At 34.4% G+C, this 24,040-nt stretch overlaps 2 protein-coding genes across 6 annotated transcripts; both read right to left on the bottom strand.

Annotated features, from left to right (window-relative positions):
- Nucleotides 1-10,951: 10,951 nt before the first annotated feature.
- Nucleotides 10,952-13,453, bottom strand: LOC111904151 (F-box protein SKP2B). Of its 2 annotated transcripts, none has more exons than XM_023899930.3 (5): nt 13,137-13,453; nt 12,694-12,958; nt 12,165-12,513; nt 11,848-11,989; nt 10,952-11,508 (listed from the first exon to the last, which is right to left on the bottom strand). In XM_023899930.3, exons 2-5 carry the CDS (start codon nt 12,903-12,905, stop codon nt 11,129-11,131), a joined length of 1,083 nt encoding a protein of 360 aa, XP_023755698.1. In that variant the 5' UTR covers nt 12,906-12,958; nt 13,137-13,453; the 3' UTR covers nt 10,952-11,128. The 2 variants fall into 2 exon arrangements, with proteins under 2 accessions (XP_023755698.1, XP_023755697.1); XM_023899929.3 differs by having other exon boundaries at nt 13,081-13,452.
- Nucleotides 13,454-14,285: 832 nt separating this feature from the next.
- Nucleotides 14,286-18,015, bottom strand: LOC111904149 (ACT domain-containing protein ACR3). 4 transcript variants are annotated; one of them, XM_023899925.3, is made up of 7 exons: nt 17,742-18,015; nt 16,245-16,394; nt 16,043-16,157; nt 15,876-15,943; nt 15,183-15,800; nt 14,991-15,095; nt 14,286-14,866 (listed from the first exon to the last, which is right to left on the bottom strand). In XM_023899925.3, exons 2-7 carry the CDS (start codon nt 16,359-16,361, stop codon nt 14,534-14,536), a joined length of 1,356 nt encoding a protein of 451 aa, XP_023755693.1. In that variant the 5' UTR covers nt 16,362-16,394; nt 17,742-18,015; the 3' UTR covers nt 14,286-14,533. The 4 variants fall into 4 exon arrangements, with proteins under 4 accessions (XP_023755693.1, XP_023755691.1, XP_023755692.1 ...); XM_023899923.3 differs by having other exon boundaries at nt 16,245-16,507; nt 17,742-18,014; XM_023899924.3 differs by having other exon boundaries at nt 16,245-16,507; nt 17,609-17,748.
- Nucleotides 18,016-24,040: the final 6,025 nt, after the last annotated feature.

Raw genomic sequence — 24,040 nt, 5'->3', positions numbered from 1 at the left:
CTGGATCGGGAAGTGCTTCGCTATGAAGGACCTCGGAGAGGCTTCTTACATTTTGGGAATAAGGATAGTGAGAGAAAGAAGTAAGAGACTAATTGGACTTAGTCAGAATACTTACTTAGAGAAGGTACTAAAACGTTTTAGTATGGAAAACTCAAAGAAGGGAGAACTACCGATACAAAGTAATGCCAAATTGAGTAAGACTCAAAGTCCGAGTACCGAAGCTGAGATAGCATAAATGAGCCGAGTACCATATGCTTCCGCAGTTGGCTCAATCATGTACGCTATGACTTGTACTCGCCCTGATGTAGCCTTCACTTTGAGCATGGTTAGCAGATATCAAGGGAATCCTGGCAAAGCACATTGGATTGCGGTGAAAAACATCCTTAAGTACCTTCGGAGGACGAAGGAATGGTTCTTAGTCCTCGGAGGGAGTGATGACTTGAGGGTGCGAGGGTATAGTGACGCCAGTTTTCAGACCGACAGGGACAACTACCGTTCGCAGTCGGGCTGGGTCTTTACCCTAAATGGAGGAGCAGTGACATGGAAGAGTTCCAAGCAGGAAACCGTAGCTGATTCAACGTGCGAATCAGAGTAAATTGCAGCGAGCGAAGCGTCGAAGGAGGCAATATGGCTAAAGAACTTCATCAGTGATCTTGGAGTTGTACCTGCCATAAAGGAGCCAATGGAGATTTTCTGTGATAACGAAGGCGCGGTTGCCTTGACCAAGGAACCGAGGGATCATGGTAGATCAAGACATATCGACAGAAAGTATCACTTCATTAGACATCGTGTAGAAGAAGGACAACTCGTAGTGAAGAGGATATCATCAAAAGATAACCCAGCTGATCCGCTTACGAAGGGACTGAGTAGGGTTAAGCACTTACAACATTCTAGGAGTATTGGGCTGAAGGATGATATTAGCATAGATTAGATAGTATTAGAAACGTGTAATAGATAAATGTAATTGACATTTGATGATTAAATAAAGGAGTTTTATTTATGATTAATGTTACTATCTTATGTTAATTGTTTAGCTATTGTTTCACTTTGCATGTTTTGACTTCCAGAATAATTGAGTTTATTAGGAATAATCGAATTGTTCAAATGGTCCACAATCGTTCATATGTTGGGAGTAGATATGAATGAAGATTGTCATGAATTGGTGTGTAGAATGTCTAAATGGTGTTGGACATAGCAAAGGATTGCTGCAACGTTCATGAGTGCTTATGAACTAGTTTTGAGCATTGGAATAGACCCGCGCTTGCTGGAATCACCTTATGGAATACGATATAAAAGGTGATCGCAAGACGATAATATCATATAGTCTTAAAACCTAGATATATGGTTTATTATTTGTTAATTGGTTGTACATTGATAATGCGAAAACGCATCAGTAACTCGGTGTCATAAAACGCATTGTTGTGTATAGTTGGTTAATGAATAAGTAAATGCATATAAGTCGAAGTTTATCTGTAACTTTTATCTAGGAAGGTAAAAGCGATATCTCGGCCGCTCGATGATTTGATTTGACTTATGTGCCGGGCCCGGTCAGAACTGAATTGATGTGTTCGATTAAGTTCTATGTCAAATAAATCAGAGATCGAGAAACCTAAATGCTTGACTAACCATTCCATAGGATTGTCAGCATGATATCTAACAGAGGACTGTACGTTCCCTTATCTAAAGGACAAGATTGATTAGATCAGAGTTGACAGCGTCTTTGAGAGCTACGATTGCAAACCGAATTGTACTTGTGCATATAGTTACTAGACTTATCCAAGTGGGAGACTGTTGGAATAGTGTCTAAGGCTGCAACTATATTAGACAAGTATTTGACCCGGTTGTGCATGGTCCTTTTGGGTTGCCTTCACCATAGCAACTTGATAGGATGATTTAATAAGAGAGAGTAAATATTATTAATATATTATGGGAATAATATAATGAATAATATATTGTTATTTGATTAATATAATTCATAGAATTAATTAGAATTAATTTGGTGACTTAGAGAGATTAATTAAATAAAGGGGTATAAACTGTCAATTGTTTGATAGTTAAGCTTTAGACTGTAAATCCATTTGGATATGCTATGGACGGATTCTAGAGGCTATAGGATAGCTAAAATCGTCCATTAGAGTTATCTAGGAATGGATTTGGATAGCCTTAAGAGAAGATTATCCAATTAGGGTTTAGGTTGTAACCCTTAAGGAGTCTACAAGTATAAATAGACCCCATGGCATAGGGAATTCGACACATCTCCTAAAGCAAGGAACCTCTGGTCGAAATTCCTCCCCTCTCCTCTCTCCTAAATCATTCTTATTGCTTTGGTGTTTGTAAGCCATTAGAGGAGTGACATTTGTGACTCTAGAAGCTCCAAGACCTCAAGGTCAACAAGGAATTCAAAGGTATGATTCTAGATCTGTTTCAATGTTGTTATTTAGCCTAATTAGTTATTAGAAGTCTTGGATTCAAAGCATGTTTATTAGAAAGCCTAGATCCGAGCATTAGGGTTTTGCATGCGCACATAGGAAAGATCTTATGGCTAAAACCCATCAATTTTAGGGTCGGATATGGGTACCGTTTGTGGGCGGGACGTGTACCATTTTGATGGAAGAGGCTCATAGATTGAAGTTCTCGATCCATCCCGGACCACTAAGATGTATTTTAAACCTAAAGAGGGAGTATTGGTGGCCCAGTATGAAGAGGGATGTCACATGGTTTGTAGAGAGATGCTTGACCTGTCATAGGGTTAAGGTCGAGCACCAGCATCCACATGGTAAGCTGCAGCCGTTAGAGATTCCCAAGTGGAAATGGGAGCAAATTACCATGGATTTCATCACCAATTGCCAAGGACCGCGAGAGGTGTCGATGCAATTTGGGTGATTGTGGACATGTTGACGAAGAACGTTCATTTCCTTGCTATCAGTGAGAGCTCTTCCGCGGAGAGGTTGGCAGAGATGTACGTAAGAGAGGTGGTATCGCGACATGGAGTGTCGATCTTGATTGTCTCAGATCGAGATGTACGTTTCAATTCCAGATTCTGGAAGAAGTTTCATGAGGAATTGGGTACGAGATTGCATTTTAGCACCACATACCACCCACAGACTGACGGACAGATTGAGCGGACGATTCAGACGCTCGAGGACATGCTCCGGGCATGTGTGTTGGATTTTGGTGGGAGTTGGGACACGTACTTTCCCTTGGCAGAGTTTTCCTACAACAACAACCATCATTCGAGCGTTGGTATGCCACCCTTTGAGCTATTGTATGGGAGGAGGTGCCGGGCCCCCATTTGCTGAGGAGAGGTAGGGCAGCGTGTGATAGGTAGTACTGAGATCGTGCTTCAGACGACAAAGCAGGGTCAGATAGAGGTTGTTGACCGCTCAGATTCTTCAGAAGAACTATGCGGACAGGTGCCGGTCCGAGCTCGAGTTTCAGGTCGATGACTTCATGCTCCTGAAGGTCTCTCCTTGTAAATGAGTGATTCGATTCAGGAAGAGGGGCAAGTTGGGGCCCCGATACATCGGTCCTTTCCGGGTGATCGCGAGGGTAGGCAGGGTAGCCTACCGTTTGGAGTTACCTGCAGAGTTGGGTCAGATCCATGACACTTTCCACGTGTCGCAGCTGAGAAAGTGTATAGCCGATGAGTCGGCAGTGGTGCCATTAGAAGATATTCAGGTGGATGCGAGCCTAAACTATATTGGGAGATCGGTGGCAATTAGGGATCGAAAGATCAAGGTTTTGAGGAACAAAGAGGTGCCTCTGGTGCAGGTCCAGTGGCAGCATCGGAAACGGTCAGAGTTGAATTCGGAGCCGGAGCGTGAGATGCGGGAGCAGCATCCAGAGTTGTTTGCAGAGTGAGACTTCGAGGGCGAAGTCTAATTTTAGTGGGGGAGAATTGTAACACCCGGATTCCCAGGTATATTAATTATTACTTTATTTTTTGGAGGTTGAGAGGAAACTCGGCGAGTTGGTGTTTAGACTCGCCGAGTATGGTCGCGGATTCGTATCCGGGATCACAGCTGGACTCGACGAGTTCATGAGTGGACTCAGCGAGTCCACGCTGTTTAATGAAACCATATTTTCCTGGGTTTGGGACCTATTTAAAGGCCCTTAGGGCCGTCATTTGCGGCTACCAAACCCCAGAGAGAAACCCTAAGAGATCTAGAGCGTTTGTGAGGAAGGAGAGGCCATTCTTGATCATTTTGTTGGTATATTTGCAAGAAAGAGGTGACCAAGGCAAGAGGAGGCTGAAGGAGGTGCGATTCTGGTGACTTCGGAGTTCATAGACTTCATATTGAGGTATTTATTCGGACATTCTTCAGATTTGGTGTTGATTCTTAGAGTTAGGGTTTTCTAGCCCCCCTTTAGAGGATTGATATGTGGAGCAATTGGTTCCTTCTCGAGTTTATGCTTTGGATCTGGACCCAAAGAGGTCCAGAGACCTTAACCCTTGGAGCTTTATGAGTTATTTTAGGAGCCATGAGCTTAGGATGTTATTTTTGGGGCTAAATCACCAAGTTAGACCATATAGATGTTATATGAGTGTCAAGGTCTGAACTTTATGAGTGACATCCCATTTTCACGGCCAGAAAAGACCAATTTTGTTTATACTTTATAAAAATCAGAGTAACTTCTTTTAATAAAAATGTTGCGGAATTTGTTCCCAGAAAAACATGATAATCGCGTTATCAAAGCATTTCTAAAGAAATATATTTTTATTCACTTTTAAAAACATTTGGGATGTCATCGTCAATACAGAAACATAAGCATAAACAGAACTTACATTTATTTACACTAGTGATCTACATCTCTTTTAAATCTCTCACTGTAATGTGACTTCATATCGACACCCGTGATACAAATAAACTGAGTGGGTCAGGTTGGGAAACCTGGTGAGTACATAGGGTTTTCAACCCACAATAATATAATTATTATGTTTTAACAATCAAACAATCAACCCAATTACCCATCCCCATTATCTTCTTTATTCTTAAGGATCTACCCTAAGAACCAGCTATTTCTCATTCATTCATTCCTAAGGATCATCCTAAGGAAACAACATGAAGTCCATTGTTGCCAATGACACTTTGGTCAAGCGCAGCTGCTAATCTTGTCACTTAGGCGCAGCTGCCAGAATTGGGACATTGGCGCTTCTGCCGGTATTGACCTTTTAACGCCACTGTCATGGTCATAAGGCTCCCTATTAGGCGTAGCTGCCGATACTGTCCTTAGAGTGCAGCTGCTAGGACGTTTACCGTAGATCTAAAACATCTACGGGTTGTGGCGCAGCTGCCAGTGCTCATCTATAGGGTACTAGGTCCACTGATGCCAATGTATACCTATAGGGCAGTAGGTCCATGCTACTAATCTTCTTCTATTTCAACTTTTATCCCTCATCATTCATCTACCCATGTTTTACCCAACATATCTTGTAGATATAAAATACTTTATACAGTTTACATCATTTAAACATGTATAAAAATCTTTCACCAGCATAGACAGCAAGTATTCAGACAATATGCACACATAGCACGTAAATTTATAATAAAATACTTCATATCTATGTGTAAGATGAAATGGACCATGCACTCACAGCACGTAATATACATTAAATACTTCATATCTATGTGTAAGATGAAAGTAACTATGCACTCACTTGAGAAGGTGGTGACTCGGTACTCGGACAACGCTTCGTTTACTTCAAAATAATTTCCTTCGACGAAACCTAGTATTATTACCACTAGATTTTAGTCTAATATTTACCGTGACTAATTATTAGTCTTATTATTATTATTATTATTATTATTATTATTATTATTATTATTATTATTATTATTATTATTATTATTATTATTGTTATTATTATTATTATTATTATTATTATTATTATATAAGCGTTTAAACAATACTTTCCAACCACTATGTACAGACAGGGGCCAGACATAAAACACCGGAGGGCAGGACCATTTTGGCGTATAGCACTTCTGAAATCCAACAACCCTATGCGGCCCTTTAAACCAGATTCCCCGTACCGCGAGTAGTTAAAAAGATATTATAACGACACTTATATAAGTCATAATAATAGCTCAAATATTTATTATAAATTTATAATAACAATACTAATTTTAAATATAAACTATATTTTAAAATAGGGTAAGCATAACTTACTTACAATGAGATTTTAGCTAGGAGTCGGGCTCTGCAGGGGCAGAACTTCGTCGCTGAATCTTTCTAAGAAAGATTCGTGCAGCGCTTCAGCGCTCACCTTATTATACTAAACTACAGAAAGAGAAGTCGAATCACGAGGGACCGAAATGCTCGGGGGATAAGGAGAGAAAGACTCTTGAATCAAGAGAATGGTGCAAGAAATATGAGAGCCCAAGGCTCTTGTTTATACTAATTGAATTTTCAAAAACTACCCTCCATAATTACTTAATGACCTTTTAGTTATATAAACAACTAAACACCCTTCTATTATATTATTTTAAATGGATTTAATGATATTTGTACTAAACTAATGTCGAAAGAACTCAACATTAGTCTTATAATGACCGCATCGTCAATACCTATATATATATATATATATATATATATATATATATATATATATATATATGTGTGTGTGTGTGTGTGTGTGTGTACGTATACATGATTTATATTTTATTTTAATACGTAAATATGCTATTATAATTTGTAACTCGTTCATACGAACTCCGTTTTTGACGTTCTTTATATCCACGCGTAGGTGGAGACGTACTCTACAACTTTCGTTTAGACTCCGTCGGCTAATTTTGACTTTATTTTTAAAGTTATATTTTTAACAGGCCGGGACAGGATTGGTCCGTTAAAATCTCATAACTTCTTTATCCGATGTCCATTTTCGTCTGTCTTTTTATCGTTACGCTACTAATAACGAGTTCTTCGATTCTCGTTTAGGTTGTGTCGGCTAAAAATCACTCGATCTAATATTCGAATTTCGGGCTGTACATTGCTATTCCGAAACTTCGAAAAATCATAACTTCTTCATACGAAGTCGGATTTGGGCGTTCTTTTTATCGATGTTCTTAGTTTAACATATTCTACGACTTTCGTTTAGAGCGCTAAGGCTAAATCTCACTCTATTATAAGTTTACTATTTACGCTTCCCGGCGCCGTGTCGGTTCCGACGCGAAACTTCGACGGGTCATAACTTCTTCGTTATAACTCGGATTTCGGGGTTCTTTATATGTACGGAAACCTTGTGACATATTCTACAACTTGGTTAGGATTATTTATTCTAAATAATCTTTTTGTCGAAAAGTCGTTTTCGACCCCTATTGCCTCTAAATTGACTAGTCCGGATCTGCGGGCGTTACAAGTTACAACCTTAAGTGGCTGATATGTGTTTATGTGGTATTTTGGGAAACTCACTAAGCATTATTGCTTACAGTTTTATGTGTGGTGTTTCAGGTACCAGTGATGATCGCGGGAAGGCGCCGACATGACTCGTACACACACACACACACTGGAGTTCATATGTTTTGATCTTGGGGTTTTGTATTGAGATAATGATGATACAATGTTTTAAAATGTAGATGTGAATGAAATTATATGGTTTTTAAAATGCGAAAAATTGTTTTAATTTTTACGGTGTTACACTAGTGACCTACTCGGCGATTCCGTCACTTAAAACCCGTGTACGGCAAGTCAGCGAGTCCAGAATCGCGAAAGTTCGACGTGACTCGTCGATTTTATGGCCTAGTCGTCGAGTCCGTTTGGAATCAACATTTTCTCAAAACATGAAAGTCGTCCAAAATTGTGTCTAGTTTTCAGGACATTTTGAATCTCATCAATCGGAGTTACGCTTCATGAGATATGGCCAAAACACTGAAGAGGGGTCAAGCTGTCCAGCAACATCCTTCTTTCTTCAAAATTCAAGATCCAAGCCTCCAATCGCTAGTTCCGTTTCCTTTTCCATCCAAGCATGTCATTGTTGCTGAAAAATGAAATTCTAAACTAATTAAGTACCTTTTGTTCATTAAATGAGACAAAAACAACATAAATTATTAAGATAATGCATAAATTATATGACTAAATTTGCCCATATCACCTCGTAATCATTCTCATGAATTAGAACGAAAACTCTTCCCCTATATTTTATGGTGCATATGTTCATATCCATGTGAATCTATCATTTCCAACCTACAATCATAAGACAAGGTTTAAGACCTAACAAAATTCAAATTTATCTTTCTTTCCATGGATTGAACTTCGCTTATTCTAAATTTCTTGCCCTCTGGTAGCACAAGGGCCTACCAGTGCTTCCGTGTTGTTAACAACTCATCCATATTAATCAATGTACTTTCACTGACCAATGTATCTTTTGCTTTTGCAGTTAAATGAAAACATATAACTTATAAGCATTGACAACTCAACTAGAAGTGCACAAAAATAAGAATGTGTTAACCAAACACGATAGGTTATCAACCTCAGGTCACGTACTAGTGATAACTAAAAGGTATATTGTCGGTTGACTCTTGAGACTCTCAAGATGAATATGACTCCCACTGACTTTTTGACATATTAGTTTTTTTTTCTCAAGGAACATTCCTTGATGAGCTAAAACAAATATTCAAAAGTTTGTGTGGATTTCTGACAACAAAACACTTCACAAAATAGGTCTCAATTTATCTTTTGTTTCTCGATTAACGAAAAACATCACAAATCCAATTCTATATGTGTTAGAGTAAGAAAAACATATTTACTCCATATATTTCGAGGCGTTTTCAACCTTCTTAGTTTGAAATGAGTTTCAAGATATGATTTGTAGTCACTAGAGCATGACTCTAAAACTTGATTGGAACAAAGTATGACTCATCTATGATCGAACCATTTCCAACAATGTTTGATTCCTCTTCCTAGTCATACAAATGTACTAAGATGTTCTTGGAAGAGTCAATTGTGATATAATTTCACAATTCCTAGGATGATCATAAAACCTGATACCAAAGTACTATCCTTTCCTTTTAGATCGGAGAAACTTTTATCTTTCTGCCTAATAGATTCTTCTTATTCGTTCTGCTACTCTTTAAATATTTTCAAAGTACCAGAATTATGCTTAATCTCATAAACACAACCATATTTACCGAAACATCAGTAAATCATGAGGAATAAAGTTATCGTCCTTTGTGGTGTATCTGAACAGTCCATATCACCATGTACTAGATTCATTAGTATGAATTAACGTATATATTTGATAAAAACCAACAATTTTGGTTGCAAAGTTATAACTAAACATTATAATTAGTGATCAAAGAATTCGATACATATATGGATGGAAATAAACTTTGATTTTTTAAATTAAATCCATTAAAAATGTACCATAAATATTTTCTCAAGAAATTCACGATACTGTATTACATAATGTTTTACAAAATTGGCAAAAAAAATATAAGAATATATTATGATTTTTTTTCCATATTTATATAAACAACTTCAACAACTATTATTGTAATAAATCTTTATTTATAAATTTGTCAAAAATATCATGTTTGTATCGTTGAACGGTTTTTTTTTTTTTTTTTTTTTTTTTTTTTTTTTTTTTAAAGTTTCGTAATTCTTTTTAAATTGTTTATCATTAATAAAGTTGGAAAAAATATAAATTTAAAAAAAAGCTTGAAAAAAATAAAGATATATATGTTTTTTTAGGCTAGAAGATGTCTGAAGATGTTAGAAGACTCCAGTCCACATCTGCGCCAAGAAGAGAGCGTGCAAACATTTTTATGTCTGCAGTCTTCAAAAAAACAAACAGTTTGTGAAGGCTAATGTCTGTGCGTAGTCTGCGCGGCGCAGACAGAAGAGGCCACGCAGATCTGCAGACAAAAAACAAACACTACCTTAAAAGACTAACATATCAAATTTCATAAGTCACAACAACTTAGCAAAACATTTTGTGGTATTTTTGTTTGCAATATCTATGTTTTTTTAAAGGGTATGCAATATAAAAAATAATTTTTGAAAGTGTTTAAATGGAATGAATAACAACAAAAGTTATGAATCGGAACAATTTATCAAACCGCATAAACCGCACACAAACCGCCCGCATGAAACCGCACCGCATAATGCGGTTTAGAGATTTCGTGGTGTGGTTTGCGGTTTCCAAAAAACTTAAACCGCATGTGCGGTGCGGTTTGCGGTTTCAACTCTAAACCGCACCACGAACACCCCTAGTTTGAAGTATCCCTTTCACGGGTTATGTCATTACTACAACCGCATTGAGATATTTTATTTATGAGTTTTGCCGTTACTGTAACCACAAATATTTCATGGATTAAGATTTAGAGTTTAGACTTTTGTGAAGGTGAACTTATTGAGATCGAATTAGGAAAGATATAGATACATAATGCATTAATATTATATGTTGATTAAATTCCCCTTACATTCTGTTGAAACTTTTAAATATTATTGATATTGTCAGCTGCCTAATGTTAGCATATATTGACTCGATTGATTTATTTGATTATGATAGAACTTTGAACTTTGGAATCATGGGTTACTAAACCCTTTTAAGCTTGTCATTAGTTTTGATGTTAGGTCTTAAAACCATTGTTGAGATTTTCAATCATTTGATATTTATGAGTATAAACATAATTTTAAAAGCCTTTTCACTTTGGATTATTTTTTAGCACGGCCGGTTCTGAAAAAAATTGGCCCTGTGCAGCTGTCCACTTTGCCCCCCTCTAAGCCCCCCATGTTTCTTAGTAAAACTTTTGACTTGACATTATTTTGGATTCGGGACTACCATTCAATCTATTTAATAATATTGATATTTTAAAACTTGGATTATTTGTAATTGATTTCGGAAGTTGGTCTGAAGAATCATGATTGCATAATCATTACTCTTAAAAAACATTCATATTTATTCAATCCTCTATATATATGCCCTTCATTCATCAATATGGACGTGATATATATAACATACGTCTTCATATATGGTTTAATTTATGACTTGTCAGAAACACCAACCGAAAACGAAACGATCCGAATCAAATTCTCCAGAATATAAAAAAGTCCCAACATAACATAAACATACCAACATCAACTATACAAACATCACATGACAACAAACGGGTCGGGTCGGGTCGGGTCAATGAGACAGTGATGCAAGGGCACGGTGTGATTGAAAGGCACAAGCACAGTGGACGGAGGTGAGGTTCAGACAACCGCTTATTATGAGAGAATGCCTGCCCGCACACGTGTGTAGTGCAGGGAACGAGTCACAAAGGGCTTGCACAGCTGGCGGTGTTAGGGCAGTGCATTGGCTGATGTTCAGATTTATCAGCCCTTCTTCTTCTTCGTTCTTTTTTTCATAATACCTGCTTTTCACGGATTCCCATACTTCATGCTTGTTTTTCACTCGGCTGTGGGCTAATGCGTAAATTGCTCTGTCTGTTATGTTCTGACAGTAGTATAGCCCCAGAGACCGAAGGTGTAAGCAGTTGTTTGCTAAAGCTATCACACTCTCATCTGCAAATGTTTCACAAATAACGTATTTTGAGTTTAAAGGTTAAATGCAAGAAATAGCAATGTGCTTTTTGTATTGATTTGTTTATCGTAGCATCTTTCAAAATATAATGTATTCACAAGAGAGAAATATATGGGCATGAACAACAGTATGGAGGATGGACCCATTTTATAAAATGATAAAAATTGACTTCTCAGCATCGAAACACATATTTTCAACTCCAAATTCTTATGAATGCATTTAGTTACTTGTTTTTTTTTTTTTTTTTTTTTTTTTTTTTTTTTAATTAATTAATTTATTGAACTGCAACATACAAAAAGAACAATTTGGTAATTATTTACCTGTTATAAGAACACACCCACACAAATCAATGGCACGAAGATCTGGACACCCATAAGCCAAACTCATTACTCCAACATCACTAACTCCTTCACACCAACCAAGATTTATCGACTGAAGTTGTTGACACTTGTACCCTATAGCCTGCTTGCATTTCAACACTCCAAAATTTTCAAATACATTCGCTTATACATTTCAAGACTTGAATGACGCAAATGTAGCATACTGTTTCTTTGACTTAATGCACAAGAAGTATAGTTTTTCGTTTGTTCTCAAATATTTTTTAAGGATCATATGGAGGTTCGATATATTGGTTTACCTTGAGGGCATTGTCGGATGCAGCTTTTACACATCCACAAAGGTTCAAAATCTTGAGTTTCCTGCAGTAGCCACTGAGATACACAAGACCTGCATCACTAAAAGCAGAGCAGCCACTGATATTGAGCTTAATAAGATTTGGACAACCACGAGCCAAGGCATAAAGGGACCAATCACTTAGTTTAAAGCTCTTGCTCAGGTCAAGATCCTCCAATTCATGGCAGTTTGCAGCAATTGTCTCAACTGCATGATCATCAAGCTGTGGTTTATTTTGCCGAAGGGTCAAAACCCTTAATTTCGTGAATTTGGGAGCAAGAGAAAGCACCATGTTGTTCATGTTGTTTTTGCACCTACATAAAAAAAAAATTAACCAATCAAGACAATACCAAATCCATATCCAAAAAGACGACTCTGTTTAATTGAAAAGTTTAAAGACAAGAAAAGCTCGTGTGTTTTATGCAGAATCCCCAAAAATTAATCGAAAAACATAAGCATAGAAACAAAGGGTGAAACGAAAAGACAGAAGATACCATGAGAGTGAAAATTGAGTAAGTCCCCAACAAATAGCATCCCTCCATCCACTACATACACCAGAAGCAACTATGACCGTCCGATCATCCAACAGAGATACAATCCTCATCAAAAGTTCCATCGGAATGTCCTTCCACTCAGTAATAACCCTACCCACACTCCCAAGGACCATCATGTTATTGAAATACATGTTCAATTCATCGGTTTGCATCGTTGATATTCGATAAATACCCAAACGACACCCTTAGATAAAACGCCTTGTTTCTGTGATCATAAAGAAAAGGGCGATGAGAAACAGAAGGAAAGACAAGAATTAAAGCAATACAACTGTCAAGAAGCTGGGAGGAGGCTTTGATGATACATGAAGTTGAGTAAAGATGAAATACCTAACTACGGAGAATGTGAAGAAGCGCAGAACACGGAGACGAGAAAGTAAACGTACCCTAATTCTTCAAATAAAAAAGAACTGGGTTTTCTTTACGGAAGAGAAATGAGGGAAATATGGATTCAGATGAAACTAGACATCGAGCGGAAGCATCTAGTGCTCCAAAATTGCAAGTAATTCCAAAATTGGTAACAAGAAAGCGGTGTTTTCCGGATATTAACAAGTGGCTCAACTGCTGTGAACACTAAATTACAAGTATGTATGGAATAAAGAGAAGGTAGTATTAGTTATCGTGGATTATTGATATGGGTATGGCGTAAATGAAGGTACTTTTGTTGTATTTTCTTCGTCTAAAAAGCTGTTCCTTTCAAGATCACGAGGAGAGGTTTATCGAGGAGGGGAAGCGTGACGAAATGAAAAAAACGGGTGACACGTACGAAGCCACGTGTAAGGGATCGATGGTTGTGTGTGTCTGGGAGAGATCATGGTCCCACGTGCCTAAAAAAAGATACTGTTTTAAATTTTAAAATTTTCTTGCTACTAAAATTTCCCTTTCATTTCCTATGGTAAAAATATTTTGTATTTTTCATATTTTATTAATCACATTATACAAGATATTAATTATATCGGTTTAACACATTATCAATCGTTTTCTAAGTGTTTGCGAGTTTTAAAAACTATGCTTACATATTAAAAAGTGAAGATCACAATGATTTCATTAAACCGTGAGACCGATATCCAAAAACATGCCAAAAACGAGATATAAGGATACCGTTATTAAATATTTCCGAAGATCACTTCAAACGCTTCATGTAAGTAACCAAGCGTAAAGTGATTTCTAGTATAATTTGTTTTGTTAATTAACTGTCAAACAATTGAAGACAAGCATAATTTTTGAAAAATTCATTTTACACTTGAGAGCTAAATCTCGGGTAAGGTTTATCTTGATGCAATTGTGACCACAGAATCATAGATTAATAATGTATCAACCAGTGATAAGATTTTTTTTGTACTGTTAAATATAGTTTGATAAAAAAAAATATATCAAATACATGTTTATGCAATCATATCCCACTCTTGAACATAATAATGCATGTATCAACGTATCAAATATTGTTGTTCCCTTTTCTAGATTATTGTAAATACTAATCTATAACATTTCTGTTTTCATGAAAGAATAAAAACAAATTATATTACAAGCAAAGAGACCAAACAAGTCAAATTGCACTCCAATGCTCTGGTCTCTTATTTACTTACCAATAAGAGGAGAGACTTATTAGTTTTTAAACATAAACATACATCTTAATTTTACAAACATAAAACAAAACAAGACACAATATTCACGAAAAAAGAAAAAAAAAAAAAAGTGAACATGGCCTTCTCAAACAAGCTATCGTACGCCAAAATTATTCTATACAAATATCAAACACAAATTTCACTTACAGTTTGAAGCATCAAGGCAAGAAGCGTTCCAACAAGCTCCCAAATGAGAAGCTTGTTTTATTTGTTGGTTGTGGTCGTTTTGAAGTTGAAGTTAAAGTTGAAGGGGGTTTTTTGACATTAAGCATCATTGTTTGGCCAACTTCTTTTCTCAACCTTTCAATGGTTTTCATGTCTACTGGATTCCCAGAACCAGATGCATCTCTTACATAAAAAATGTTCACTGCTTGCTCCCCAACAGTTGTCACACCCGCTCTCGACACTGAAAGCCCGTTCTCCCGAAGGACACGTGTCACTTCCGAAAGCAATCCTATGCGGTCTTTTCCACACAGCTCTAGGCTAAGACCCTTCATTACAAAACAATCAGGAATCTTACTTAGGCAACAACAGATTCTAACCTGATGACTCTTTTTCACTTAATCTAGACCATAATCAAATACCGAAAATGCCCTTAAAACTAATATTCCTTACCTCGCTTACTCTACGCAGAATTGCAGCCTTGATACACCTAACAACCCTTTCCTCTTCTCCTTCAGTGTTGACAGGGGTGCCATCCGCATGACGAATATAGTACTCCTGAATTTTTAAAAAACCATGTTCAGTTTCGTCAATGAAATATAACAAAAATGTTAGTGGCTTTTTATGTATTGGTAAATGGAATACCTGTGTTGCATAGGGGGTATCTGATGAGATTGTGGCATGAAACACAACATATTTCATGTCTGTAAGGGTACAGACGATATCAAACATAAGTTTAGGCCGATCCCTACAGCGTACAGTCACCACGGAGTATCCCTTCTCCAGACACCGATCAACCGAAATCTTCAACTCCAAAAACGCAGCACAATCAGCCTCATCTCTCAACCCTTTCCCTTCATAATCCATTTCAGCAAACAACATCTGGTGTAACCTTCGGTCAATATGAGTCAAACCCATTGAGAAATTAGTATGAGCTACTTTATCATCATCTCCACAGACACGAAGTATGTTCTTGAGCTGTTCTTCCATGGCAGACAATCGAGTTGGATCGTCTACACCTCCAGCAGTCGTATCATCGTTTAAATAAACAACACATGCTATTTTTGTGTTGTGGGTCCATACCTCAGCAGCTGCTACATTAAATTTAAGGTTTGCAATTACGGCTGAGATTTCGGATAACAGACCCGGGCGGTCCCTACCAACAAGCTCAATGGCTGTGTAGTCTCCCATTGAGTGGACCCCGACTCTCTTTGCGGGCCATGTCTTGCTTTCGTCTGACGTGTGCCCTTTTGGACCAAGAGCCTATATGAAAAGTTTCAAGATTTAGTCATTTAGATACAAATATATATAACTTTTTTTTTTTATTTAAAAAAATACCTTTTCTATGTAATCAATCGTCATTTTGTCTGTTATTTTGTTTCCTTGTTGGTCAGTGACATGAAACACTGTAGAAGAAAAACAGGAAGAACTAATAACTAAACTTGTAGTATTTTTTATTTAATATATAATTATGTTCATGTAATAATTAATAAATATAAGCATACCATCCATGAACCATCCACCATCAGAGGAGATGTAAGCTTTAGTAATAATGAGATCCAGGTCTGCTAATATTTGGACCACTTCCAGTAGTATTCCTGGTTTGTTTACACTGTCAACCTATCAAACACATACAAAAAATATATATAATTATATTATTAAAAAGTCGGTATATTCGGTATGTGATAAAAAGGGTAGAAAGGTTACCTTGACTAAAGTACATTCACCACAGCTATGGTTATCTACAGAAACCCTTGGAGGGTTTATTCGGATGCTTAAGCTCTCATACTCAGGGTCAAAGTAAGGCAATCCACCTGGGGCCATTGATGAGGGTGTAATTTAAGGAGATGTCACCCTCTGTACATTTTTAATAATTACATTAGTTTTGGTTTCTGAATATGTGAAACAAGGTATTTCATGAACAGCATATCACATGATGATTTGGTTGCCCTGTGAAAACTCGTGCACCCCTGAGACAAAGACTTGGGAATATCATAAACAATGATAATTATCTGTATCTATCATTAATGTCCTCAAACATTTAACTATTAAAGCATGCAACCCCGAACACAAAATGTCAAAAAGATCATATGATAGTTAAAATACGTAAATGGAAAAAGATAAGTGTAGTAGAATATGGTACAACAGATAGGACATCCACATAAAAAAAGGACCCTAATATTAACATAATCGTATTTGCTAACACTTGTCCTCAAGTCAAAGAAAAGACCTTTCTCATGCAAGAACTGAACTTCAGGACTAAATATGGAGATTAAAAACACACTTACAATTGGAGAACACCCCAAAATGAAAACATAGAGCTTATAGCTTTAGTTTTAACCTAACTATATATCTCTGATAAGAATATAAACAGAGAATATTGGAATTTGCCTCATATATAGTTCCTAGTGAAATCTTTGTGATTACCCAAAAATATTTCTTGAAATACAACATCAAGATGCTCATTCCTAATTCGGAAACATAACATTAGATGTGTAGTAAAACGATTGTTGCAACTTGAAGAATCAGAATCAGAACCTATCAATCTATCAGATAAGTAGTTGCTTACAGCTAGGGATTGGTAGGTAATTTTACATTTGTTTCAATCTATCAATTTTTTACAGCAATTTCATAACTACCACTCCAACTCTTGACCCTAGATGATAGGAAATCCAGAATCATAATCAAGAACCTAATTAATTAATGCAGTAATCAGCTTAAATATACATCTAAGCAGTAAATACCCCCTATTTGCTTGTAAAATTTTAGGGGCTAAAAGATATGTGTGACTTCTTGCTGAAACTTTCACCATGGCAGTTGAAGCACACATCCATACTTCTTTCATTTAACAGTTTAAAAAGTACCTTCAATGAAACCCTTTAGGCACTAATCTCAACGAACAAACCGGTAACAAAATTATGCAATCAGCTAATTGGATAAATTATAGAAAGCATAAATACCGCCCAGCCTTCAAATTTCATCAAACCAAATCATGAAGATGAACCAATACAAAGCACGAAATCGATAAATTATTAAACATTCTATTGATCTAACACAAAATTAACTATTACCGAAAGAAGATTGACGATTTCCAATTGTGTTATTCAATTGAAAGCATACAAAACAACGAGAAGCACACAAACGAAATCAATCGCGCAGAATTTTTTTATCGTGTACGGTAAAATCAATCAAAATAGGACGAACCTTTACTGTATGGCCATCCCCATTAGCAGAATCAAGTAGAAGCACATGAGAGTAATGATAAAGTGAAAAAGACACTCGCAAATTCTTGTGCTTTCGACGTCGGACGAGCACTTAATTTATACCAGTGCTCCTCCCACTCTCTCTATCTCCTCTTTCTCTCACTAGAAGGTTCTCATGTATGTGTTTCTCTTTCTCTCTCTATATATGTATACATAACATGCGTGTGTATATATAGAGAGAGAAAAACAAACACACATGTGTGCAACGTATTTATCGATTGCAGGTAGCCTTGGCGCGAGTTTGGAGGAAAATGAAGAACAGAAATATTAGCCCTGCTTTCGTTAACCTTATTTTAAGATTTTTCTTGATGATTATTATCTTTTGGTACAAAATAACTAGGGCTAACGAATGATCAAAATTATTATTATTATGAGATAATGAGATAATAAGGTATTTTACAACATCCTTTCTAAGGATTACTTATAATTCTATGAAATTACTTTTCTGAACATTTCAACGGTCTTCAACATGTATATGTTATTTAGGGTATCTTTATGTTTCATCGGTAAATTTTATTTTGTTTATAAAATTTGAAGATTTTAGGTGTTTAATTAAAACTATAAGAAGTTTTTAATTTATTAGTTTATAGCGGTATTATAAAATAAATGTTTGGATGCTTTTAATAAGTTAGAAATGTATAACTTATTAAAAATTAGTTATCTCTGTTATATGACAATTATAATTTGTTTTTTTTTTTTAAAACTCATCCAAACGTTCATTTTAACTTGTATCGATATGGAATCAGTAATAAATGAAAAAAAAATCATTTTGTATGTTTTCCCAAACACTATCTTAATGTCTAAGATTCTTCCGATAATAGTCGTTTGTAAAAATAAAGTAATCTCACGAAAAATACTCTAACTTTTTGCAAAACTAATTTTTTTATTGGTTATAGTATATTGGACTTTATGATATCTTCCAAGTTTGAGTACAAATAAAAGGTCAAACTTGTAAGGGTAGCAGGAGTGAAGAGTGGTAATAGTATGACAAGATAATGCTCATATGACAATGCGATGATGCCATTTCTCTCTCCTCTACAACCAAATGTTATTTTCTCTCATCAACAAAGTCTGGCAAGGGAGGAAGGCTGAGAAGGAGCTCGACAACCACAACACCACTCCCACCGGTCTTTACTTGTAAAGACTCGTAATTTAGGAATTTTCCCATGTAGTAACTACTACAAAATGCACTGAATTAATAAAATTAAATAAAATTGAGACAATCGTAAAATATGTCTTTATTTTGTAAAATGAGTATTTCATGTATGTTGATGTTTTTAACATCATCAAGTCATTTTAGGTAATTGATTTTTTTACAAGGATCAAAGAAGATTTTGTTAGTGTATTCACATCGGTAGGAGACAATTCCTTTTGTTTCTATACATGTCGAAGTCTTTCTCTCTCTATCTCTCTCTCTCTCTCACACACACACACACACATTTAAAGAGTTAATATGAAACTCCATACATATTTTATATGATGTGAGAGCCAACATCCACACCTATATGATTTAACACATTCTTGTCTTACCTCATCGAGCTTCCGTTTCTAAGGAAAAATATTAGTATATCTCACATTGTTGCGACATGACCTTATGTTTGTATTATATGTTGCAGCCTCCTCTTTCTACATAATGACTTTTAAAAAAGTTAATATTAGGCTCCACATATATCTTGCAAATGTTGGTTATGATCTAACACAAGTAGATTATGTAGAGTGTATATTTGTGTAAGGATAGTTAGATCATGAACCCATGAATGACAAGGATAGAGAGGTTGCATTCATAACAAGGTTAAAGGGAAAATTCATTTAAGATTCAAATGGTGGTACCCAAACGAGTTCCGGGAATCGTCCTTAAACCTAAACGGATTTTTAGACCATAAGTGTACCAAAAAAAATTGGATACAACTTGGAAAAAAGATTGTTTTTTGCTAAGTACCATCTACAAACTAACCAATTCGATTTATGATTTAAATCGATCAAGTCACTTTAAGATTTAAACCGACCAAGGTTGGTAGTTTGGGACTAACTTCCGAAGTATAATATGTTAGGAAGCTGAAAGTGTTGAACTGACCATAACCGTCCGTTAATCATTTGTAACTTCTGAAATTGATATCTTATCATTCTCATTTTGTAACTTCCGAAATTGACATCTTGTCATTCTTATCCATTTGTGGGTAATAGCGCATTATTATCTATTTATGAGTTATGAGTATTTGGCTTTTTCAAGGTTTCATATATAATAATAAAGAGAAATTAAATATCTTCTTACATTTTGTTCCTAACAGTCCTTCTACCTATTTAAATAATGACATGTGTCATATTAGTATCTTAAAATATCATTAAATTTCATTAAATGAACATTAAATATTGGGCATGTTCGACACGAAACGTTTGAGAGCTTCTAGCGTTTGACAAAACGCTCCGTTTTGAACAGAAAGCCTCGTTTGGCACTACAAGCTTCTAGCGTTTAGGTTAAACAAAACACTCTAAATCCAAATGCTACTTCATGTAGCGTTTAACAAAACGCTACAAGCTACAAACTACCCGCCACCCGTTACAAGCTACCTGTTACCAACTAGTTTTGCCGAACACCCCCATTATACATGACTCCGTTTATTTGAATATGATGATATGTAGGAATAAAAGGTAGAGCAATATTTAATGAATCTAGTATTTTTTTTTTTCTTTCATTTTTGTGAATTAACTTGAAGTGTCGTTTGTTTGGAATCATACTACAAATTTGGGATACCCATACACGTATAAGATTGAAGTAAAAATATATATACGGAGAACGAATCATACACCATCCAATATACAAACATCGGTTATTATGCAAATATCTTGTCACTTATTTTCAACTTTTTAACAATATAAGTTATATTTATTTATATACACTTATCAAAACATGTTCTAAGTTGTACACTGTGTTTTTTTTTCTTGAACGAAAAAGTATATGAAGTTATAATGAAATTAATTATGATCTATAAGTTTTCTCAAATTTATCTTATAATTTTTACATTATAAGTGTTTAGTGCTCTGTCATATTTGAATTTTCTTAACTATGTGCTCAAATGTTATATCGAAAAAGGGATGAAGCAGTGACTTTCTTTTAACTTCTTCTGTCATATTTTGAATTTTCTTAAGTATATGCTCAAATATTTAACCCCATGAAATATGACTATATAATTAACTCAAGCCTGTTTAGGTGCACATATTGGTAAGTGGTAAGTGGTAACGCGTAAAACGATATTAACTACCATTTATAATTGAACAACATTTCTTAACTTATGTATTCACATGATATAATGAAAAAAGTAGTTCCCGATTATAATATTGCACATTTGTACCAAAAAGTATTTTCTTGCATAATTTCTAAAAAAATAAAACTTTATTGCAAAAATAGACATATAATCTTTTAATTTGTAACCATCTTATTTTATTTTTTTTTTATTATTTTTTTAAATATAGGTCACTCCAATGTTAAAACAAGTGAGATTGGAATTTGGGTCAACTTTATTTTAAAATGTTTAATACAAAATAATCACTACTAGATCATCTTAATAATGATAAATCTTCTTTTTATGTTAAAGATCGAGTTCAATAGAAACTTATTTGTTTTTGAATGGTCATTTATTTTATTTGAATGTGTTGTCTTAAAAGTTAGAATGTTTTGTTTATAAAATGTTTTTTTATTTTTTATTCGTTTACTAAAATGTAGTTTAAGTTTACCTTTATTGCTCTAATTTTTTATCGTTTTTTTTCTAGATGATAAGAATCGACTGTTTTTCTTGAAACATTTCCTGAAATTGAAGAAAGAAAGATATTTAATTCATTTATATATAATCACAAATACTTAATAGGACATGCAAAAATTCCCATAGGTGAATAATTAACCTATAGTACATGGAAATATATTAAAATAATACTTCGTTATTCACATATAATTACAATGTATATAGTTTTATTTACAGAAAAATACATAAGAAAACTCCTGAATCATCTCTGAATAAAGATATAATACATGCAAATACATAACAATTTAGTTATTTATATATGATTACCATATATGAAATTGTATATATGAAATTGTATTTGAAGAAAACACAAGCAAAAATTTCCAATATTAATATCTAAATAAACCTATAATACATGTAAATATATAATAAATCATCACGTATGATTACAATAAATATAACAATATTTATAGATAACTTTGTAAAACCAAAAACATATATTATTTAAATTAGTTGTGAGACCTATATATTATATGGGTTAATTAAAAAAAAAGAGTTAAATATAAAGACCAAAATATTTGAAAATATTTGAATTTATAAGAAAATAAGAAAAATAATGAATTATTATAATGAAAATATTTTTTATCTTTTAAATTTAAACAAATAATTTAAATAAATAAAAAAAATTAATGAGCTTTAATTTTGAAAATCTAAAACTAAAATGTAATTTCATTAATAAAATTGATATCCATTTATTATTATATTTATTGCAATCATTGCATTAAAAAATAATGTGAAATTTAATAAAGTAGAAAAACTCATAAAATGACATGTAGAAAAAAAAATTAATTCAAAATAACTACAAAATAACATTTGACAAATTGAATGAGAATGTAAAAATTGAAAAAAAAAACATTCATTTATTAAAACTAGAATATAGCGCAGTTTTCTAATACCTTTATGTTTATGTTTGGCTTTTGATTTTCTTGAATACATGTTTTAAAACTTTTTTTTTTGTAAGTTTGAAAAATAGTATTAGTACCAAAACCATACAAAGTTCATAATAGACAAAAATAAACAACTAAATGAACAAATTAGTAACGACAAGAAGGCAAAAAAAAAACTGTTAAATAAACAAAAATCGATTATCAAGTATGTAAAATGAAAAATCAACTACTTTCAACTATATAAACTAAAAAGTAGAATAAAAACAAAAATAAAAAATAAAATAGTTTGATTGTTATTAGGGCTAAGAAAAACCGAATCATTTGCATCAAGGAGGATGCGATTTTGTTTAAGCATTCATCGGATGACATTTTCGAGAGTTTACTTTGGATTTAATGCAAAATGTCGAAAGATTTCTAAGGTTTTCACAACTTTATGAGAATGGAGAGCGAGAGAGAAGCGAAAGAAGAAGAAAAGTGAATTGGCCGTAATGCCCTTACCGTCATTTAATTTGAAGTTGCATTTCACAATATTAGAAGTTTACCAATTCTCACAATCTCAATATTTTTTCAATGCTCAATGGAACTTATATATAATTAGAACTTGTGTGTAATAAATTAAAATCCCATATTTTTTAGGTAATATATTACTATATATTCCGAGGAATTACTAATAATGCTAGTCAAAAGTCGACATAGATTTTGCCTCTTGAATACGACTACTCAGGTTGTTAGTTATAATTTTCGAATATTTGATATGAGTTTAAAAGACAGTATAATTTAGTGTATTTTAGGAATGTGACATTTATCTATTTTACGATCGATTTGATGTGGATTTTGAGCCATGAAAAATGGAATCTTATTCGTGGCTTTTAGGCTTTTAGGGGGGTCTCCTTCTTGTTATCTATTCGGGAACAACGATGAAGCATCAACCAATCATTTGTTTAAATAATATACCCTTTTCAAGGTTTCCTTTGTTAAGAATTTAAACCCTTGCTTTCATAATCATTACTTTTTCTCCTTTCAATAATGTCTTAAATGATAGTAATATTTTAATAGGCCGAGTTGAGTTATTTAATTAGCAAGTGAAAATTTTATTACGTGTCCATCGTAGCAACTCTGGATGACACACAAATATACGAAGTATAATAAAGAAAACTTGTTACTGTGTTTGTGTAAGGTTCATCAATGCATATAAGAGGATGATTAATACTAAGGCATGCAGAATTGGAAGTAAAGGAAACAAAGTTCGAAGAGTGCTAAAGTCTAAATGGTAGCTAAAGAAACTAACCACTGACACAAGCATATATCGAAGGGGTCTCAAAATGAATCACACCATGAATAGTTATCAAGATGAAACACACTAGCTTGAAACTCGTCGGTAGTTTGAATCTTATTGAATATTCTTTTTACTTTTTAGTATAAATATAATTATTAATCACCTAAAACTAAAACTAAAAGTAACCCATGTTCAAATCGTGCCCCTATGGCCATGAAAAATCGTCTACAATGACTCAAAGGCTTGTGACAGTTTCATAGTCGTATTGAGATTAGTCGGT

The sequence above is a fragment of the Lactuca sativa genome, chromosome 1 (genome assembly GCF_002870075.4).
Source record: "Lactuca sativa cultivar Salinas chromosome 1, Lsat_Salinas_v11, whole genome shotgun sequence".
Lineage (NCBI taxonomy): Eukaryota > Viridiplantae > Streptophyta > Magnoliopsida > Asterales > Asteraceae > Lactuca > Lactuca sativa.
This window is presented reverse-complemented; position numbering and strand designations above follow the sequence as displayed.